We start from the raw sequence: 22,897 nt of genomic DNA, 5'->3' as shown, positions 1-22,897 counted from the left end.
TTTTTTTTTTTTTATCATCCTAAGAGACTGGATTTGACATTTCACACTGCCCACAGCATTGGGGATACAGTCTGAAAAACCTAGAATGACTTTTTTCTAGCTTGAGTTTTCCACGCCTGTTTCCTAAATTCCACAGAGAGTTAGATCTTGTGTCCCCTTGTTCTTGAGGAGTCCAGGATGTGGGGATCACCAAAGCCGCTGCAAGCAACTGTGCCTCCCCTCCTGCCCAGACAGGCTGCCCGGGGACTCTGAGCGCGCTGCCCCTGGGGGAGCCAGGCTGTGTGTGTTTCTGCTCCGTCCGTGTTAGAGCAGCCCTGAGAGTGGGAGTATGACATTCATGAGGCTCCAGCAGGGCAGCGAAGAAGACCCAGCCCTGCCAGCAGCACAGCCCGTCCTGGAACCACCTCCTCGCCTGTCTCCTCGTTTCAGGTCACAACCGGTCCCTGAGCCACCGGAAAGGGCCCTCCTCCCCACTTGAGAGATGGCAAAGGGGACGCATTCCCTGCCCCGGAGGGGCTCTCTGCCAGAATCCCGTGGAGGGGAAACAAGAGAGCCCTCGAGGACTTTCGTGCAAAACAGAGAAAAAAAATCTGGTGAGGACAGTGCAAGGTGAGGAGGGGGCAGGCGAGAAGGAGCACACCCGGCAGCTTTCGTGGGGAGGGAGTTAGGTGTGGCTTCGTGAGGTCAGCTTTTGAAAGGGGTTCTGAAGGAGCAGTAGGTGTTCATTCAGGGTGAGGAGGCCCAGACAGAGGGAACAGCATGAACAAAGGCTCAGAGGAAGGAGAGAGGCACTTGGTTTGGCAGCACAAACGACACAGGTGGAGGAGACGTGGGTGACAGGGCCAGAGAGGCTGCGCCCACTCACGTGCTTGGCAAAGGAAGTGGCCTTTGCTTCTGGTGGCCGTGAGCAGCCACGGAAGGTACCAGTGATCTGCAGCGGTGGGCGGCAGGGACTTGAACAGCGTTTAGGGAACGCTGAAGACTGCAGAGGCTGACAGACCAAACGGTGGGAGACCCTGAGCAATGGGGCGCTAACGTTGGGTGACAGTGGGCAAGTGTAACAGGGTCTCCTGAAGTGGGGGACACGGGCAAGGGGACTGTGTTCAGCACCCCCCGACATTCCCGTTCGCTCTACACCAGCTGCAAGGCCCCCCACACCCCGAATCTTACCAGGACGCAACTCAGGGCACCCCTGGCCACTACAAATACAATGGCCCATTCAGTTCCCAAGGGCCTGGAACCCCAAGTCTCTACCTGCACTTGGAGGAAGAATATTATCAGTGTCCAGGAGAGCGAGATAATGAGAAACAGTGGTTCCCTGTGGAGGGAAACCCTGAGAACATGTTCTCACCAAAACCATCAGTTCTTAGAGCACTGGGCCTGGCCCTGTGGGTCACCCCTGGGGCCACAGCAGGAAGACCTGTCCCACGAACCGAGCCCACGCTCTCCACCTGACAGTCAGGGTGATCAAGACCGGGCCGGGTGACCTCTGCAGTCTCACTGCGCAGCTGCCCAGCACAACTTTCCTCTCTGGTAAGGGCTTCTTACTGGGCCCTGCTATGCTACTCCTTGGACACTTGCTGTCCATTCCACTCTATGGGGAAGCTCCCGCTCCCTTCCACATCCCAGCTAGCCTTCAAAGTCCACTTCAGATCCAACCCGCCGCTTTTCCTGACCATCCCAGGAAGGACCACTCCTCCTCTGGACGCTGAAGGCCTCGGCGACCCCGCAGTCTGTGCCCAGCACTGCACTATCGAATGTCACGGGTTCTTTCTCACGGGTTTCATGTTTCTAGCTCCACAGCTCCAGGCCAGAGTACCTGAGGACAGACTGGTGCCACGATTCTCTGCCTCTTGAGTGCCAGCCCTCTCCCCGCGTCTACAGCTCCCCACACAGTAAGTGAGGATCAGTAAGCCTCTGCCCAGGGACCCATCCGTGCAGGTGGGCGGGGCCGCTGGGCAAGTGTAGGGAAACACGGGCAAAGCCCCACGCTGCCGTACCGGTGACAGGGGTGGCCTGCTCATCTACACCTAACCTGTTGGGTAAATCAGAATTGTACGTGGACGGGCCTAACCCCTAGTTTACAATTCAAGTTAGGAGGGACCAAGGGCACCACTACCAGGACCTCAAAACGCACACTGAGGAGGACCAGGTCCCCAGGGCCGTGGCTGGGGACAGACGCCGATGCCAGGATGGGCCTTGACATGCGTTTGCCTAGCGGTGAACCAAGCCCTTGGGGGTGCCCCAAAGAGCCCCCGTCAGCGGGACCTGGTCTCTCCACGGGGCACAGGCCGAGAGAAAAAGCAACTACAAAGGGAAGCAGAGGAAGTGAAGTTTGAAATCCGGGCGCCCCCAGTTGCAGGCTAGTGTCTCTTGAAAGAACACCCCGTCTCCTCTTTCGTCTCCACGTTGTGAGCCACAGCTGGGGGATCTCAACTAGTTCTGAAGTTAATATTTGGCCCAGAAACTTATGATCGCAAGGCCCAGTGACCTTTGCTGACATTAGGGTCACACGCATCGCAGTTCTGTGTCCCAGAGAAGAGATCTGCTTCGTTCCTCTAAAAACTCTGGCTGACGAAGTATCCTCTAGAGATTGCTCAGAGCCTCCATTCTCAACTAGTCAGAGGTGTCGCCGGATGGCAGGACCACCCATTCCCCAGGAGGCACGATGCCCAACGCCGGCCAACTCCAAGCTCTCAACACTGCTCGCAGCTTCACAGAGTGCCACACCGACTACCTTGTCCCCGACTGAGAAGGAGCCACAGACAGGCCAGGATGTGTCCTTCACCCAAGGAGAACCTGGGGCCTCGTCTCAGCAACAAAACCACAGCCCCGCACGGGCCCCTCGGCCTCTGTAACGCAGCTCGGGGACAACCACAGGCTGCGTGAGGACCGGGGAGCTGACCACTTCCCAACACACACACTAAGTATTCCAGGGGTTGGGTATTCCTCCTCACAGCAACCTCCTTCTGTAGTTATTGTCATCTCATCATTTAGATTTGAAACAGAGAGCCTCCGGGAAACCAAGTCCCTTTCTTGAGGTCACAGAGGATCTGAACCTTGGTCCCTACAAAGCCCAGGCCCCCTCAACTGTACACCAGTTCCTCCAGCCCATCTTCTTAAAGCACGTCAGCCGCAAAGTGCACACACCCGATTACAGAGGGTACTTCCCTCGAGCAGAACTCAGGCCCCAACTGAAGTGCAGCTTTCTCCATGCATTTTCGCCACTGTCTAGTGTTAGGCATCTCTGAAGCATTCCTCCACCACACATGGGTGTACAGATGAGGTACATGCTTGAGATGTTGAAATGAAGGTCTAGGGTTGGTTTTCTACCATTAAGGCAGGAAAGAAATAACCATTTGCTGAGCACTTACTACATGCTAGGTAATGTGGTGGATGCTTTACACGCATTATCTCATTTAAACCTTAAAATAAGCCACGGAGCTAGGTACTATAATACCCATTTTACAGATGGGGGGAAATGAGGCTCAGAGATGTTATGAAACATACAAGGTCACACAACTTATGGATGGTAGGTGCAGAAATCAAACCTAGATTTTTCTGACACCAGGTCTGAAATCTACCATGTTACATTATCCCTTCTTCAAACATCAAAGCTCCCACCTGTTGGATGCCTACTGGGTGCCAGGCACTTTACATGCATTATTTCATTTAATCCTATCTCATTTTATTTGTTGATGTCCAAATGGCCTGGCCAGGAGGTGGCAGAGGTTTCAGCCATTGCACGCACATTCCTATGTCTTCAGAGGAGACAATCTTGGCTGCGGCTTTGTACTATTTTTAGAGAATTAAATAAAATAATGCACATAATGTGTTTTGCACTTCATATGCTCATGTAACAGTATTAGTGCAAAATCAGAATCAAACTATGATGTTATACACACCAAACAAGATCATATTCATTCATTAACTGCTGACTGAGAACCTGCTTTGCTCCTTGCTCCAAGAAGGACAGAAAGATAATCCAGAGTTGTGTTTATTCCTGTGCTGTAAAAATTTCAGCCTGGACTCTGGGCTGCCTTTTTTACCCTGGCAAGTCCAGTGATCCACCTCAGTTCTCTATGTGACACGCTGTAATGGGGCAACATATCCAGGCAGTGATTTCCCAAACAGAAGCTGGCAGGCAAACATCTCCTCCATCTGCTTTGCTGAGTATTTAAGTAACCTGGTTTCCACTTGCTCACGACTCTCCAATAACTGAACAGGAAAAGCGGAACATCTGCCTCTGAGGAAAGGCCCAAGAGCTTCTGAAAAGGCCCAAGAGTTAGTTCAGTAACAAATATACTGAGCATCCACTGGGTATAAGCAGTGGAAAAACTGTAAAGAAGAAACGAGTCCGAGACAGCAGGAGGCATGTTTGGATCTCAGGTGACAGTAACTGTGACCACTGAATAAGCACTTTCCTCACACTGTAACACAACCTACAGATACTCTTATTTTTTAAAATTGAGATATTATTCACATCCTATAAATTCACGTGTACAATTCAGTGGGTTTTAGTATGTTCACAAAGTTGTGCGACTGTCGCCACAATCAATTTTACGACATTTTCATCATCTCACAGAGATTACTCCATTAGTAGTCACTACCCATATCCCCCAGTCCCCTTCCCTACGCCCTAGGCAACCACTAATCTACTTCCTGTCTCTGTGGATTTGCCTATTCTAGGCATTTCATATAAGTAAAATCATACAATACATGGCCTTTTGTGACTGGCTTCTTTCACTCAGCATGTTTTCAATGTGCATTTTTTTCTTTTTAAGATGAGTTAACTGAGGCATAGAGAGGTTAAACCCAAGGTCACAAACTCAAATGCTTACAGGGGCCAAGAAAGAGACACAAGTGAGAAGGCCAAGGGAGGTAAGACAGGCTGTGCTGAACTTGTCAACACAGGAAGCAAACTGGGGAGCCCAAGTCTTGGCTGGGGTAGGAGGTTGGACCCCTGGGTCCCCTGATCTGCTCTGTGGGAATGTGGGCCCCACAGAGCCACATCTTCCCATTCCTTAAGAGAACCCAGAAACTCGAACTTTACTATGAAATTTGTCAGTTTAAAAGACCCTGGGATCCAGGCCAAACCAAACAAACAGTTCTGTTGGCCGGACACAGCCCCTGGATGCCAGTCTGTGATCCCTGAATGAAGCAATTTGCTGAGGTCCCACTGCTGGTAAAGAGCAGAGCTGTGTGGAATTCTGACCCACACTGTAAAAATTGCCTTAAGCCAGTTGGTAATAAATAGTGCCTCCCTGCAGAGGTGGTAGGCTCCAAAGAGCTCGGTTAAACGCAGCAGTTCAACCTTGATCTGATCACAAAGCCCCAGGGTTCCCTTAAGAGATGCCAGAAACCTAAAATTCACTGTGAAATTTCTCAATTTAAAATACCCTTCAGGGGCTTCCCTGGTTAAGAATCCGCCTGCCAGTGCAGGGGACACAGGTTCGATCCCTGGCCCGGGAAGATCCCACATGCCGCAGAGCAACTAAGCCCGTGTGCCACAACTACTGAGCTTGCGCTCTAGAGCCCACGAGCCCCAGCTACTGAAGCCTGCGTGCCTAGAGCCCATGCTCCGCAACAAGAGAAGCACAACAATGAGAAGCCCGTGCACCGCAACGAAGAGTAGCTCCTGCTTACCGCAATTAGAGAAAGCCCGCGCACAGCAACGAAGACCAAAAACAGCCAAAAATAAATAAATTAATTAAATGAAAAAATTAAAAAAATTAAATACCCTGTAAAAAGTCAGCAGAAGGAAGGAAATAATAAAGATCAGAGAGGAAATAACTAAAATAGAAATTTAAAAAAAATTCTAAAAATCAATAAAACCAAGAGCTGGTTATTTGAAAGGGTAAAGAAGATTGAGAAACAGGGAACCCTCCTACACTGTTGGTGGGACTGTAGATCGATACAACCACTATGGAGAACAGTATGGAGGTTCCTTTGAAAACTTAAAATAGAACTACCATATGATCCAGCAATCCCACTCCTGGGCATATATCCAGAGAAAACCATAATCTGAAAGGATACATGCACCCCAGTGTACACTGCAGCACTATGCACAATAGCCAGGGCATGGAAGCAACCTAAATGTCATCAACAGAGAGATGGATAAAGAAGACGTGGTACATATACACAATGGAATATTACTCGGCCACAAAATACAACAAAATAATGCCATTTGCAGCAACATGTCTGGACCTAGATAGAGATTATTATACTAAGTGAAGTCAGACAGATAAAGAAAATTTCATGTGATATCATTCATATGTGGAATTTAATTAAAAAATAAGATACAAATAATCTTATTTACAAAACAGAAGCAGACTTATAGATATCGAAAACAAACTCATGGTTACCAAAGGGGGAACATGGTGGGGAGGGATAAATCAGGAGCTTGGGATGAACACACGCCCATATAAGACAGATGACTGATGGGGACCTACGGTACACCACAGGGAACTCTACTCAATATTCTGTGATAAGCTATATGAGAAAAGAATCTGAAAAAGAATGAATATATGTATATGTATAACTGAATCACTTTGCTGTACACCTGAAACTAACACAACTGTATATTAACTATACTCCAATAAAATTTTTTTAAAATAAATTTATTTTATTTATTTATTTTTGGCTACATTTGGGTCTTCATTGCTGTGCGTGGGCTTTCTCTAGTTGTGGCGAGCGGGGGCTACACTTCATTGCGGTGCGTGGGCTTCTCACTGTGTTGGCTTCTCTTGTGGAGCACGGGCTCTAGGCGCACGGGCTCAGTAGTTTTGGTTCGCGGGCTCTAGAGCGCAGGCTCAGTAGTTACGGTGCATGGGTTTAGTTGCTCTGCAGCATGTGGGATCTTCCCAGACAGGGCTCGAACCTGTGTCCCCTGCACTGGCAGGTGGATTCTTAACCACTGCGCCACCAGGGAAGTCCCAATAAAATTTTTTTAAAAAGATGCTCAAAATCGCTAATTATTAGAGAAATTCAAATCAAAAGTACAATGAGGTACCACCTCACAGCAGTCAGAATGGCCATCATTAAAAACTACAGGGCTTCCCTGGTGGCGCAGTGGTTGAGAGTCCGCCTGCCGATGCAGGGGACACAGGTTCGTGCCCCGGTCCGGGAGGATCCCACATGCCGTGGAGCTGCTGGGTCCGTGAGCCATGGCCGCTGAGCCTGCACGTCTGGAGCCTGTACTCCGCAACGGGAGAGGCCACAACAGTGAGAGGCCCGTGTACCGACAAAAAAAAAAAAACCAAAAAAACAACAAAACTACAAATAACAAATGCTGAAGAGGGTGTGGTGATAAGGTAACCCTCCGGCACTGTTGGTAGGAATGTAAGTTGGTGCAGCCACTGTGGAAAAACAGTATGGAGGTTCCTCAGAAAACTGAAAATAGAACTACCATATGATCCAGCAATCCCATTCCTTGGCATATATCCAGACGAAACTCTAATCTGCACCCATATGTTCATAGCAGCACTATTCACAATAGCCAAGACATGGAAACAACCTAAATGTCCACCGACAGATGAATGGATAAAGAAGATGTGGTACATATATACCATGGAATAATACTCAGCCGTAAAAAAGAATGAAATGCCATTTGCAGCAACATGGATGCAACTAGAGATTATCATGCTAAGTGAAGTCAGAAAGAGAAAGATAAATACCATATGATATCACTTATATGTGGAATCTAAAATATGACACAGTGAACCTATCTACGAAATGGAAAGAGACTCAGGGACATAGAGAACAGACTTGTGGTTGCCAAGGGGGAGAGGGGTGGGGGAGGGATGGAGTGGGAGGTTGGGATTAGCAGATGTAAACATATATGAAATGGATAAACAACAAGGTCCTACTGTATAGTGCAGAGAACTATATTCAGTATCCTATGATAAACCATAGGATATTTTTTAAAAAGAATATTTAAAAAATATTTTAAAAAAGAATGTATATTTATGTATAACTGAATCACTTTGCTGCACAGCAGAAATGAACACAACATTGTAAATCAACTACACTTCAATAAAATAAATTTTAAAAAAAAGCAACATCCTCACCCCCAAAATAAAACAAACAAAAAAAGACAATAGCAAAATCACGCTTACCTCAAACAATGAAAACATGCCAACCCTTCCACAAGAGAGGCAGGAAAAAAAATATTAAAAAAAATACCCTGGGATCCCGGCCAAACCAGACAGGTCTGCGGCAGGACACGGCCCCTGGCTGCCAGTCTGTGACCCCTGGATGAAGCAATCTGCTGGGTGGAATTCTGACCCACACTTCAAGATCTGCCTGCAGTCACTTGGTAATAAACAGTGTCTCCCTACAGAGGTGGCAGGCTCCAAAAGGCCAGGTCAAACGCAGCAGTTCAACCCTGATCTGATCACAGAGCCCCAGGGATCTCTGCTCCCCACGCCACCCTCCCCACCCTGCCTTCCCCAGCAGGCCGGGACTCATCCCTCAGCAGCTCTGATCCTGGAGCCCCTCCTTGGGCTTCGGTGTTCTCAGGGCGCAGGGCCTGGGCACCTCCATTTGCTGGCTTTGGGAACTCAAAGTTCAGGAACACCGGAGACTTGCCAGTGAGCCCATCCCTGGTCACCACGAAGGGCATCATCTCTCCCAGCCTGCAGTGAGGGCCCTGTCACCGCAGTGAGGGAGCACCCACCACACTTATCAGAGCGCCTGCTGGCGTTTCTCCCCCACGCTAGACTCTCCCGGAGAGCAGGGCCTGGGGTCTCACCACCCCTGTCCTCGGGACTCATCAGGGACTATAACCCCTGACACCCAGGGCCCGCAAAACCTGCCACAGCCATTCTAAAATCTTAGCCTCAGGGCCTTATCCTTGAGAAAGCCGTGTGGGTGTGTTGGAGCCAGGCTGTGGGGTAAAGGCTCTCCAGGACTGTCCCCAACAGGCTCACACATTTAGCCATCAGATCCCGGTCACCTAACACAGCCCGGTCTTGAGAGTCTAGAGTCTGGGGTCCTTCAGTCGAGCCAAGCATCCGTCTCTGCGTTTTTAGTGTCTGAGAGGCCTGTCATCAAGATAAAGCACCCTCCTCTTACTAGGAATTTTAATCCCTCACTCCAGCACCCCATGCAGTACTGGTTCTGCCACCCGAGCAGATAGATGGTTTCCAGAAAACAGAAAGTGGCAGTTAAAACTACCATGGGGGTGTTCAAGTATGACATTTTATTAAGTATATGTCTCCCTTTTGGAAGGGAAAACCATTCATTGTAACGGGGAAGCCTTTTGAGACAGATGAACCCGGGTTTTTAATCCAGGTTCTAGCTGTGAAACCTTGGGATGATTACTTACCCTCAAGGAGCCTCAGTTTCCTCATCTTTTAAATGGGGTAACACTACCTAGCTCATAGAGCAGCTGCGCAAAATAAATGAGCTGAGGGACGTACAAGGGCCAAATCCTCCTCCTCCCAAATAAGGCAGACAGCGTTTTACACGTGATCACTTTTTTAAATGATCACTGGTATGGACTGAAGTGTTCCACCCTGCCCCCTAATTCATACAACCCTGGTGGCAGTATTTGGAGATAGGGCCTATAGGGAAGTAATTCAGGTTAAATGAGGTCATATAGGTGTGGCCCTGATCCAATAGGATCAGTGTCCTTATAAGCAGAGACACTAGAAAGCTCTCAGGTGAAGCAAGAGTAAGTCCCTCTGTCCCTGATACCAAACAGGACACGCGTCATCCCAAACATGTCTGAAGAAGGCGCCAAACTGAGTGTAGAGTCTTCTAGGCCAGTGCTTCTCCAACTCTAATGTGCACCAGGGATCATGTTAAATATGCAGATTCTGATCCACAGGTTTGGGGTGAGGCTGGAGAATCTGTTCCTAACAAGCCCCCAGGGATCCTGATGCTGCTGGTCTGCGGGCTACACTTTTGAGTAGCAATGTCCTTAGACTGCAATGTTATTTCCCCACCAAAAATGTATGAACATTCATTCATTTAGATGCCAACCGTCAAATGCTGCCAGGCACTGTGCCAAGTGCTGAGGATAAATAAAACAGGGTCTCTGCTCTTAAGGAGTTTATAGTCCAGTGAAGGCCCTAAGGGGTTTCCCTGATTCCACAAGCCAAGGGCAATGTCAAACATAAAATGAACCCCATTAAAGACAAAGCCCTTCCAGAATAGCCTGCAGAGTGAGAACACTTACACAAGATGTGTTGGAGGCAACAATAATGCTGAGATGAACACCTCTATTCAAGGACTCAACCGATGACTCAAGCTATGATAAAACTGAACGTTCCTGAGAAACAGAGCGGGTGATGGACAAAACAGGTGTCACTGTAGCGTCAGCTGATAAAACCATGGATATGGAGCCAAGTCTATACATCAGCTCTGGGTCTCCTACTCATGATAGCAATACTTATCATTACGACTTGCTGGCACTGGTGAGAGTCAGGGTAACCACCACTAGTGGTGGGAAAAGAGAGCATTCAAGAAAGTGATGAGAGAAGCAGCTAGGTGGTTCTGGACATACTGGATGTTAGAGCTGAATGTGAGGGTCCTCTTAGCAAAATCCAAACCCTTTAGCCGAAGAGGAAACTAAAACCCAAAGCAGTTAAAGCAGTGGTTCTCAACCGGGGTAACTGTCCATCCCCACGGGACATTAGGCAGTGTGTCTGGAGACATTTTTGGTTGTACAACTAATGGAAAGCTACTGGTGTCTAGTGGACAGAGACCCGGGATGCTGCTAAAAATCCTATAATGCACAGGAAAGCTCACCACAACCAAGAATTATCTGTCCCAAAATGTCAACATTGCTGAGATTAAGAAACCCTGAGTTAAGGAATTTGCTGGAGGTCAAAGAATGTCACACCACAGACTAGATTAGAGGGGTCCAAGAGAGCATTCGGTAGTGCCAGAAATGTTCTAAACTCTACACTGTCCATTATGGTATCTGACAGCCACATGTGGCTACTGAACATGTCAGATATGGGTAGTGTGGCTGAAGAACTAGATTTAAATTTTTTATTCTGTCTTTAATAATTTAAATGTAAACAGTCAAGCATGGCCAGTGGCTACCCTATTGGACAGGGCAGGACTACAGTCCGTATTTCCTGACGCCCAGACGGGCGTTCTTTCAGTTTCACAGCCTGCTCTTTTCTACTCTTCTGAAATTACCCACGCACCAGACTTTATCACAAAGATTTGGCTGGAAAAAATACAAAAGTAAAATAACAGCAGAAGAATCTTAATAAAATGTTCACAGTTAAACATCTTGTTTTGTAGATTGCGAAAAAAAAGCAAAATGTCAAATCATGGTTACACATACAGTGGTCCCCCGTCATCCGAGGTTTCAGTTACCAGTGGTCAACTGCAGGTCCAAAATATTAAATGGAAAATTCCAGAAATAAACAATTTCTAAGTTTTAAACTCTATGCTGTTCTGAGTGGTGAGATGAAATCTCCTGCTGTCCCACCAGGACATGAATCATCCCTTCCTCCAGCACATCTATGCTGTATATGATATCTACCCACTTAGTAGGGTTATCAGATCGACTGTCGGTACCGCAGTGCTTATGTTCAAGTAGCCCTTATTTTACTTAATAATGGCCCTAAAGTGCAAGGCTAGTGATGCTGGCCATTGGGATATTCTCTTACTGTGCCTAATTTATAAATTAAACTTTATCATACATATGTATGTATAGGAAAAAACAGTATATATAGAGTTTGCTACCATGCAAGGTTTCAGGCACCCACTGAGTGTCTGGGGACGTATCCCCCACAGATAAGAGGGTCCTACTGAACACGTAATAAGACTGCAGAAACAAGAAAGGTCAAATTATTCCTACTTCCGCTTGCAGGGAAGCGTGATATGACAGAGGTAAAACAAACAGCTCTCTGAGCCTTGAGGTTTTGGACCTGATTTCTCCACTTGGTCAACTAATTATCCCTTTCACTTCTCAGAAGCTGGGTAAGAAATGAGGCAGGTCAACATCCTTAGCAAATTCTCACGCTTCCCATCTCCCTCGCATCAGAGGCCAGTCTCTGATTTGCTCGTTTTGATGGAGACCACACTGAGGACGCACCATGTGCCAGGCACTGTGTTAAGCACCAGATATACGTTATGGCGCTTCATTCTCACCGCAGCCCTAAGCAGCACACATACATTACGTCGCTTCGTTCTCACAGCAGCCCCTTTGGGGCATCAGTAGGTTAAAGAACTTGGCCCAAGTCACATAGTTAGAAGCAAAGCTGGGACTGCCCATCTCCTGCTCTTAAGCACGGCCCTAAACCTGGAGCTCTTAAGCACGGCCTGAAACCTGGAGTAGCAACAGTGGCTGCAAAGGCGTGAGGAGCTGCCCGGAGGAGCGGGACCCCTGCAGAGCCAGGACGGAGTCCCGACTCCGCTCTCCACGCCCGTCCCGGGTGCCCGCGGCTCTTACCTGTCTATCTCCAGCGCTGCCACCTTCAGCGTTCGTAGAGCTTGTCATTGAGGGCGCGCACGGTGTTGGGCGTGAGCGGCGCGAAATCCTTCTCGGGGTTCATGGTGGCAGCTCGGGGCGATCCCCGGAGCCCCGCGACTCCTCAGCCCGCGGCAGCCCGGGCCGCGCCGGGGCTAGGGGAGTCTGCGGCTCCGCGCTGCCTCCGGCGCCGGCTCATGGACCACGCCGCCCCGGGCCGCCTGTCTCGCTCCGCCGCCGCGCGCCGCCTCGGAACCGGGGCCGGGTCCCCACCTCCGCACACCTGCTCTCGACCGCCCAACCGCTCAGGAGTCCCACTCGGACCCCGCACTGCAGTTCTTAAGGGGCAGCAGCCATGTTACTTGGATCAGGTGACTCTGCAGCAGCTTCCGCCTTCCGCCGCTAGGACCCGCCCCTCTCCAGCCACGCCCCCGCACGCACCTGCAGGGGGTTTGGTCACGCCCCACAAGGCTTCACCTGCTCCCCTCACACTCCAGCTTTCGACCCCAACAGTCTGAGTCTGGTTTGAGACCTGCTTAATGGGGCCTGTATTCCATGCAGTCAACTGCCCGCACGTGGTAGGCTTGGCACTTGGTGGGCTTCCGTAGGTGTTCGTGAGAACGAAGGGGCTCCTGGAGTCCGACTCGCTTAGGATAATTTATTCTATACTTACTGAATCTGCTAGTTATTCACTACTTAGTCACCAGTCAATATCTCATATGCCAAAGTTTCCCGCATTGGAGTAACACCGTCTTGATTTTCACTATGTCCTAGCCACTTGTGCTGTTATTTTAAAAGTACTTTCTAATCAACTCACTTTAAAAAAAATCTTAAATTCGTTCTTTAGCCTTGCTTATGCCTTAAAATCATGGGTTTGAGTAGTGACATATTTTTCTAAAACATATAAATTGCAATTAAAAACAGAACTATCTGCCTACCATCTAAAATCTCAGGTACCAACAGTGGCTGTCTCCCCACCATTTGGGACTCAGGATGTGTTATCATGCTCTGATACCTTGGAGGGCTGGGTTACAGACAGCAGAAGCCCCAAATGTGTTGCCTGCAGGTCTCCAGGTGGATCCACTGTAAAGCGGCCCCTTCAAGTGCTTTGAAGTTTCACAATAAATGGTGGAACAGAAGTTGAAGCTGTGTGATAAAAACTTAAAAGGCACTTTATGGATGCAGTGTGGCTAAAGATACAGTAACAGGGAGATGCATCAGAGTTCCTTATCATAAGCTTCCACAGTGGACAGGGACTTAGGACAAAGCTATAATACCACAGTGGAAACCAATGAGGATTAATATTGTTAAAAAACAAAATTCAGCTGAGTAAATTTGAGGATCTAATTGGCTTTATTCAACAATTCATGACTCTGGCAGCATCCCATCTAGCAGACAGGAGCTTCAAGGAGCTCAACAAAATGGAAGGCTTTTATTGGCAGAAGGGGGTGGCAGCTAGGAATGAAGTAGATTGTTTCAGGCATGTCACCTTCCTTTGGGGAAGGGGGGTGTTTATCATGCAGATTACTTCACCAGAGCTGATCAGGTTAATTCCAGATTAACTAGTTAAAGGTCATATTGCTGGGAGAAGCTGAAACTACAAGTAGGTTAGATATTAAGTCTTGGTTTGCTGACGTGGGTTTAGCACAAGTGAATCAATTTGGGGCCTGTTTCTTTTTTTTTGTTTTTGTTTTTTTGCGGCACGCGGGCCTCTCACTGCTGTGGCCTCTTCCGTTGCGGAGCACAGCCTCCGGACGCGCAGGCTCAGCGGCCATGGCTCACGGGCCCAGCCGCTCCGCGGCATGTGGGATCTTCCCGGACCGGGGCACGAACCCGCGTCCCCTGCATCGGCAGGCGGACTCCCAACCACTGCACCACCAGGGAAGCCCCTGTTTCTTTTATTTAACAATATGAAATAACACTGGTCATACTTTTTTCTAATGAGTGAAAAGCAGTCATGTAAAGCTTATAACAGTCTTGAAAATGGAGTGTTATCCTCAATCAACAGATCAGAATCTATGGGACACAAGTGAGGGGCTATGGTACACAGAATTCGAAGATGGTCCCTAAGAGTCCCACCCTTTTTGCTATACACCCTGTGCAATCCCCTCCCTTCAACTGTGATTAAGTCTTGTAAATATGATGGATTGTCATTCTAACAATTGTCATGTTATATAGCAGAAGATATTTTGCAGATCTAATTAATGTCCCTAATCAGTTGACTTTGAGTTACTAAAAAGGGAGATTATCCTGGGTGGGCCTGACCTAATCAGTAGAGGGCTTAAAAGAAGTTAGGAGAGATTTTAAATGGGAGAGATATTCTCCTGCTGGCCCTGAGGAGTCGATAATAACAACAGTGAACTGTCTATGATGGATCACTTGGTAAGGACCTGAGAGTGGTCTTTCGTTGCTAAAATTGGTCCCCTGTTGTCAGCTGCCAAGAAAATGATACGTCAGTGAAATGGCTGCCAGGAAATGAATATTGTCAACACACTGAGGGAGTTTGGAAGATAATCTTTCCCCAGTTGAGCCTCCAGATGAGGATGCAGCTGGCTGGCATGTTGATTTCAGCCTGTGGGAGCCTGAGCCAAGAACCCAATGTAGTGCCTTTTGGACTCCTGACCCATGGCAACTGAGATGAGACATTTGTGTTGTTTTAAGCTGCTAGATTTGTGATAATCTGTTATGCAGCCATAGAAAACAAATACAGGAGCTATCCTCAAACTCAGCAAGTCATGGAGGAATTGTGTCTAGAAAAATCTGTGAAAAATGTGCTTTCCTTTACCGGTGGGGTTTTCACAGCTTTTAAAACCCTTGCCAGCACAATTTGACAAATGAAGGTGGGTGCACCAACAGCCTGAAAACTGCCGCAAATACAGATTCATCTCCAGAAGAAAATGTATTGCTTAATAGGTTCCTCCCCTTACCTTGATACCAAGTAGCACTGATAAGGACCTTTCTAAATGTCTTGCAAAGTTTATGTCTTTAGAATTTTGATGATGGTTGAGGTAAAACAATGCAAAAAAAAAAAATCAATGGGAATGATCCGGATCTATTTCTCTAGTGTGTATTCATTTCCACTAGATCCATATCTAATATAATATTTCATCTGTTTCTTTTGCTGTTTGGTTTGGCTTTTTCTTAAAGGTGAACTGAATTTCCCATGGGTCATAATGTGATACAGTTTTTTAGTAATTGAAACAGTAAGGAAATTTTTTTTTACCAGAAGGAACTCTTTTCTTCTGAAATCACATTCTGGCCTAGGTTGCTAAGAAACCAGTTTTTCATTCAAGGCCGAAACCAATGCTTTGTCCTACCTTTAGTTCAGAAGTTCCTGAAAATAACTGTTATTTTTTTTCCTGACATCTTGGAAAATGTCAGCTAGTTAAGGTTATTTATGCATAACTGGACTGGCGTTGGTACTGAGAATAAAGCCCAAGGGCCACCATTGCCTTCTCTATGTGCTCACTTCTCCTGTGTCCCTGGTGGACAGGCCTGCCGTGCTCAGACTCTTCCAGACTAGTGGATAATTAGTATGTCTGGTTGCACAGTGGCCATCATTTCACAGTTATAACTCATCTGCACGTATGTGTGATGAGGCCTGGTTGGTATTACATAACTTATGGGCATTGTTGCAAGAGGGTGCTGGTGACACTATAAGAAACTGAACCCGAATCTTGAATTGCACAAAGCAGTTTCTCCAACAGCAGTGTGATTTTGCTGGAGTGTCAGGGCAACATGTTGAGGGTACGAGAGGTTTGGGAGATCCCAAACTTGGGATTTCTTCAGATCCAGCAGGCCCTCATGACGTCACAGTATAATCACCTCTGACCTGAGGCAGGACTCACCCAAAGAAGTGGTTAGACTTAGGATGCCACACTCACCAGGGCCTCTGTGTCGAACAGTGTCAGGGGGCCTCATTCACATTGTTTTCCGTGCACAATGGTCTCTGGAATTGTGCCACCTGGGCCCTGATATTTTCTGAACACCCCCATTCCTTTGCTGAGAATGCATTCTTTCAAATGTAACTTCCACTAGCTTTCGTCAGGATGCTTGTTTTCACCAAGCCTCCCCTTCAGCTCTCTGTTGAGTGACTCTGCCTTTCCAAACTTGCCAATATGAAACGATTTTGTCATTGCCTTTTTTGAGGCCAAGAAAACATAAGAACCACCTATAGGAAAGCGATGTACCCCATCTCAAGTCATCCTGGAAGGGGGTTCATGCTGGGGCAGGGTCTGAGCTGGGTGCTTGGTCCCAGGGAGGCCGGTCTGCCTCCTCACTCCAGGCCTGAGGCTTGGGCTCTAGACTCAGTGGCTTGGGAGGAGCTGGAGCGGGGCTGAAGGAGGGGAGTTGCCCCTGGTCACCTAAAGGCACCATTTTGCAGGTGGTGACACTGGGAAGTGGCCAGTTTCTGTACCAGCCAGCATCTGGGGTGGTGGCTGGAGTCCTGCAGCCTCAAGGGAACGTATCTGAGTCCTGACCTTCACAGTTAGAGGAATCTTTTTTTTTTTTAATTAATTAATTTTTGGCTGCATAGGGTCTTCGTTGCTGCACGCGGGCTTTCTCTAGTTGCGTCGAGCGGGGGCTACTCTTCGTTGTGGTGCACGGGCTTCTCGTTGCGGTGGCTCCTCTTGTTGCAGAGCACAGACTTCTAGGTGCACAGGCTTCAGTAGTTGCGGCACGCAGCCTCAGCAGTTGCGGCATGCAGGCTCAGCAATTGCGGCTTGCGGGCTCTAGAGCGCAGGCTCAGTAGTTGTGGTGCACGGGCTTAGCTGCTCCACAGCATGTGGGATCTTCCCGGACCAGGGCTCGAACCCGTGTCCCGTGCATTGGCAGGCGGAGTCCTAACCACTGCGCCACCAGGGAAGTCCCAGTTAGAGGAATCTTGAGTCTCATCACGCTCCGACTGTGACCGTGGGTGCTTTAGCCAACTTCTACACGGCTTCCTCCATCTTTCCTGCAGTCTTAACGATTGTTTATCATACTAGGTTTAGAAGTGTTGAAAAGGTACCCGTTTAGAAGAAGGTGGTGGTGGGCCAATTGCTCCCCTACCCCCAGCTCTGCCTCTGGGGAGTGGGTGAGAGGAGGGCCTTTGGGGGGCGGGGCAACCATTTCATTCACTTTGGCTGAAAGCAGAGTTGGTGAGACTTCTCTCCAGGGCTCTAAGGAAGAGCGTTAGGGCTGTGGATTCAGCAAAGTCTCAAGTTCTGCTGGCGCCTTTAAAGCAGTGCTCTGCACTGCAGTGTGCACACAGACCCCCTGGAGATGTCATTAAAATGCAGATTCTGACTCAGTAGGTCTGGGGCCGGGCCTGAGAGCCTGCATTCCTAGCAAGTTCCCATGCGATGCTGTGAGGAGGCAGTGGCTTCAGAGCAGCAGCAAACATCGCCCAGGACTTGGCAGAAATGCGAATTCTCGGGCCCACCCAAACCTACTAAATCAGGCTCTCTGACGGTGGCCCGGCAGTCTGTGGTTTAGCAAGTCCTTGGGGGCGATTCTGATAGATACTAAATTTAAGAACCAGCGGTTTCTTCAGACTCCGTGGATTTGCCAGTTAGAGGACTAGCTCGTTGGGCTCTGAGCCCTCTCAGTTTGCTGCTTATCGCGTTGTTTGCTCGTTTAATCACTGGGCGTATCTGTCGTCTTGTTCTTTGTCTTTATTCCTATCAGCAGGGTCTTTAGTGGCTACAAAAATGAACTCTTAAGTGTGCGTCTGCAGATGCTTTAGGATAGGCTTCATTTGGTACTAGCTGTGTGTCAAGTGTAATGAGCTGAGGGGCGGCGGGGGGTACAAAGAGATGGAAGAATCTGTCCATTAAACACACACCATTGTAAAGCAATTATACTCCAATAAAGATGTTAAAAAAAAAAAGGATATATGCATCAGAAAAAAAAAAAAGCAGAAAAAACACCTCTAGTAGCTATAAGGTCTTGTTAAAACACAGGTCGCTGGGCCACAACCCTGGAGTTTCTGACTCAGTAGGTCCGGGGTGGGCCCTGAGAATTTGCATTCTTAATAAATGCCCAGGCAATGCTGAGGCTGCAGGTCCAGGGATCATTTTTGAGCGCCACCTCTTTGGAGCATCCGTTCCCAAATGGCCATCTTCTTTTATGCCTCCATCTTCTCTTGCAGGTAGGCTGGAGGGGATGAGGAGAGGGCAGGAGGTGGACGCCGGGGACCCTCAGGCATAGGTGAGTGTGTGCATTTGTGCAGAAGCAAGTCCACTCCAGGGCCAGCCTTCAACCACCTTTATTTCAACAGGCGGTGCCAACAGGCAAGTGGCTCTACTAATACCACTGCAGGCCCCGGGGGAGAGTCTGCACATGCCCGCTTCTCCTTGGAGGTGGGGCTTCCACGGTGCTTTCCTTCTGAAGAAAGGCACCAACTTAGAACGTCACCCTTTATGCCTGCACAAAATGGCTGCAGTTTAAAATATATGACACTGGGACGTGGTCCTCTCTCTAGAAGTAGATTCCTGACTGGTTGCACCATTAATGGCCAGGTGGGTTTTGATCTGTAGCACTGGTTCTCAACACTGCCACACAAGCTGAAAAGAAATGATGCCATGTCCCTCCCCAGACGGATTAAATCAGCATTTGGGGAGGTGGGGTCTGGACCAGAATTAGGTGGAGAATCACTGCACCGTAGGCTGAGTGCTGTGCACAGGGCTGGGGGTGGGGAGCTGGGGTGTCTATTAGCATCTCTCCAGGGCCTGGCCTTCAGCGAGAACTTTCTGTGGGAAACAGATATGGGATTCAGAGACGGAGGGAGCATTCCGACCTCTGTCCCTGCAATAACTGCCCTAATGTATCTGCTCATTGCTTTGAAAGTAGTGACTTATTTGACTTTTATGTGAAAGCAGAGTAAGATACCACGTCAAAGTAGAGTCATGGCTTTAAAAAGCCATGGGTTTTAAAAAGAAACTGCGGGGCCCCAGAGTCATACACTGCTAAGTGCTGTATGATGGAAGGTCATGAGTGTAAGACCTGTGTCATCTTATTAAACATGAGCATCATTACATAGTGCTTGGGCTTTGGAGATATATTAAGAAACTAAATGAAGAGACTTGCCCTTGCCAAGTAAAATATAGCTCTGTTTCGTGTAGTTACCATGTTTAATATGGAATTTCTATATTTCATACAGATATTTGGAATTCATATAATGTGGAAATAAGTGCCCCTGTAATTGAATTGGAGGATGAAACAGTACCTTTAGAATTCTGATTATTTTCTCTATTCTTCACAGGGCTAGAGCAACACATAGGTATTAAGGCTGAGGAGATGGCTTTCCCATGAGGCCACGGAGCCTGGTTCCCACTAAGGGGTGATCCCCTTCAGGTAATAAACCCATTTAATTCCAGTGTCGCTACCTTCGCCGGGAGGGCAGGCTACAATCAGCTTGCTGGTGATGGGTGTTTTGCTGCCTGATGGGTTTCCTCCGAAGTAGACCGTGATGTTGTTGATCTTCTTGGGCTTCACGGAGTCTGCGGCGCGGACGGAGAAGGCCGGGTTCTCCACCGTGAAGGAGAAGGTGACCGGGTGCTGGAAGACGTTCTTGAAGGGGATGACCATGTTGTACCCGGCTCGGATCAGGAAGGGGCCTTGCGGCTTGGGGGGCAGAGCCACTCCGAAGAGGGGGATGAGGTACTCGCCGCCCACGAGCGATGACAGGCTCAGGGTGCCCTTGCTCTCGCCCAGGCGGCTGGGCTCGAAGTACACCTCCACACTCACCTCGGTGCCGCCCTGCACCCCGGGGGCCGCGTAGAGGAACTTTTCCGCGTGGAAGTCTGGACAGTCGGTCTGAAAGGGGAACAAACGTGCTCGGCTCACCCAGGACCCTGAAGAGCAAACCAGCAGTTCAGCTCCGTCCCCACAGCCCTCCACCCTCCGACAGGAGCAACCTACGCTTGCGTGAGGACGGGCAGGTTATACAAAAGCTGTGCCCTTAACACTCCCTTGAAGAGTAGGTGTTACTAGTTTATCCCCGTTTTACTACAAAGAAACCAAGGCCAAGAGATGTTAAACAGACACACAGCGGGATGATATGGGTGGCAGTCCTGGGTGCTGCTCCCCCGTATCCCGTGCTTGTTTCCTCCCACTGCCCCTGGAGGACCGGAGAGTCTGGCTCCTCGTGGACGGGTGGGACTAGTTCTGGACAATAAGTTGAGAGTAGAAGTGCAAGGTGTCCCTTCCACACTAGAGCATTTATTTGCCAGAGCAAGTCCCTCTGGGGTCTTTTCACCCCTCTGCTGCTATGACTGGAAACATCTGAGATAGTGGTTGCCCCTCAGCCTGGATCCCCAAGTGGCTGTGATGAGCAGAGTCCCCTGCTGACCCTCCCTGGATAGAGAAGCACGAACGGGAGGCAAACCTTTGTTGTTTTAAGCCACTGAGATATTGGGGCTGTTTGTCACTACAGAGTAACCAGGCTTCTCCTGACGGATGGGGCTGATCAAGAGCCTATGCCTCTTCAAAAATCGTGAATCACTACATTGTACACCTGAAACTTATAAAATACTGTACATCAACTATACCTCAGTTAAAAATAGAGCCTATGCCTTGTGACCATGGCCATGGGACTCTGATGTTAACTGGACACACGGCCACCCGGTGTAAGGCTACACTCCTTGTTGCTGGGTGTGGTCATATGAAGTTTTCTTCAATGGAATGTGAGTGGAAGTGATGTATGCAGCTTCCCCGTTTTCCCCAGGTAGCTGGCTGCAATGTGGATGTCACAGTAAACCATCTTGGTCTGTGTGGACCGAAGCAACTCCCCATAGAGGGAAGAGCATCAGGAAAGAAGGGTCTGGGTGCCTGATGTCACGGAGCTGCCATTCCAGCCCAAACTGCTTATGCCCACACTGCTGTCTGAGAGAAGAATAAACTACTATTCTGTTGGTTTGCGGGGCTTTCTGTTTCAGTACTTAATCCTATATTCACACTGATTTAATAGGTAACATATATGGAACACTTACTATGGGCCAGGATTAGTTTTATATACCTATTTAAAACTCCTGACAGCTATCCTGTGAGAGTGTTAGTAAACTATTCATACAAAGAGTAAACGGTGAAGCCAGGATTCAAATCCAGGTCTGTTGGATTCCACAGCCGATACTCATGATCACTAAGCTCTATTGTCTCACTGTACTGACCACTGAGTATGTTGTGGGAAGCAAAACTCCCCCTACCCCAACCCCAGCTTGTTACGCTAGAAAGTCTGTGAGGAAGAACCCAGGCCAGGTACTCTGTTTCTAGCTGGGAGTTTCCAACTAGATGAGGCACCTGAGTCTGAGTTTCACATTTCTGCACCCCCCCCCGTGTCCCCCTGCCATTATTTTGGAGCCCAGACTTCTGGAAAGCGAAGGGCAGAGGGTGAGGCAGGGGCTGCTCACCCTGCAGTAGTATTCTGTCTTCTGCCGGGCGTAATTGGTGAACTTGGCAAAGATGCTCTGGCCACTGCCAAGAACAGCCTGGAAGTGGACAGGCTTTTCAGGCAGTGCTGGCATGGTCTTCAAACTGAGCTCATATGGGTAGTAACCCAAATCACTGTTGTGCAGTGTTAGTTTTCCGAAGGTTTCTCCAGCTTTCAAGGGCTGGAATTCAAATGAGAATGTGCCCTGCAAGAGAAGACAAAGGCTCCTGTGATACTGAACGTCTGACCCATCCTCTGCCCCCCGGTGACCTCACAGCAGGTTGGTAGCAGATGCTCATACTGATCTTGAGCCTGGGGAACCTCTGTCCAAACCAGCCCACTTTTCCTCCTCTGGACCCCTTCTACCTTTCCCTAGTCAGGGTATTTCTCTACCTGGAATCTCTTTGAATCTAAAAATAGGTACTGGATCCTCTCTTGAGAAGCATAATTATGGAGACAGGGGTGGGTGGGCTGGAGGAGCAGGAGGGCTGAAGGTCAGGCAGTTCCTTCTTTGCTCATAGCCCATCTCTGAACAGTTTCCTGGGTTCTATCATCATTTGGGGGAGGCTTTCTCCTTCCTCTATTATCATCCAAAGCAAAACAAAACAAGAACCAAGGAGTACTGCTTATAATAGCAAAACAAGGGAAACAATTCAAATGCATTAGCAGTAAGAGACTGGGTAAATAAAGTATTCTTTATTCACTTCAGTGGAATATTATGTAGCCATTACAAAGGAAGAGGCAAAGCTCTAAGCGTTGAAATAAAAGGTGTTGGTAACATCCATTTATGATAAAAAACCCTGCAGAAAGGTGGCATAGAGGGAACTTTCCTCAACATAATAAAGGCCATATATGACAAACCCACAGCCAGCATTGTTCTCAAGGGTGAAAAACTGAAACCATTTCAACTAAGATCAGGAACAAGACAAGGTTGCCCACTCTCACCACTCGTATTCAACATAGTTTAGGAAGTTCTAGCCACAGCAATCAGAGAAGAAAAAGGAATAAAAGGAATCCAAATAGGAAAAGAAGAAGTAAAGCTGTCACTG

The 22,897-nt window shown here is 48.4% G+C and overlaps 2 protein-coding genes across 5 annotated transcripts in view; both read right to left on the bottom strand.

Annotated features, from left to right (window-relative positions):
* Positions 1-12,800, bottom strand: part of LOC102974179 (protein VAC14 homolog) — a 100,752-nt gene extending 87,952 nt beyond the window's left edge. For all 4 annotated transcript variants that reach the window (XM_055078861.1, XM_024125025.3, XM_024125024.3 and 1 more), the window contains exon 1: positions 12,419-12,800. In XM_055078861.1, the coding sequence (XP_054934836.1) occupies positions 12,419-12,466 (48 nt within the window). In that variant the 5' untranslated portion in view covers positions 12,467-12,800. The remainder of the gene's footprint in view (positions 1-12,418) is intronic.
* A 6,744-nt stretch (positions 12,801-19,544) lies between these two features.
* LOC129391399 (hydrocephalus-inducing protein homolog) overlaps positions 19,545-22,897 on the bottom strand; it is a 24,244-nt gene continuing 20,891 nt past the window's right edge. The window contains exons 6-7 of the mRNA XM_055078815.1: positions 21,829-22,053; positions 19,545-20,236 (exon numbers count right to left, since the gene is read on the bottom strand). Coding sequence (XP_054934790.1) covers positions 19,754-20,236; positions 21,829-22,053 — 708 coding nt within the window. The 3' untranslated portion in view covers positions 19,545-19,753. The remainder of the gene's footprint in view (positions 20,237-21,828; positions 22,054-22,897) is intronic.

Source organism: Physeter macrocephalus, chromosome 17, assembly GCF_002837175.3.
Source record: "Physeter macrocephalus isolate SW-GA chromosome 17, ASM283717v5, whole genome shotgun sequence".
In the NCBI taxonomy this organism is placed as follows: domain Eukaryota; kingdom Metazoa; phylum Chordata; class Mammalia; order Artiodactyla; family Physeteridae; genus Physeter; species Physeter macrocephalus.
The sequence above is the reverse complement of the archived record's forward strand: the minus strand, read 5'-3'. Positions and strand labels throughout refer to the sequence as shown.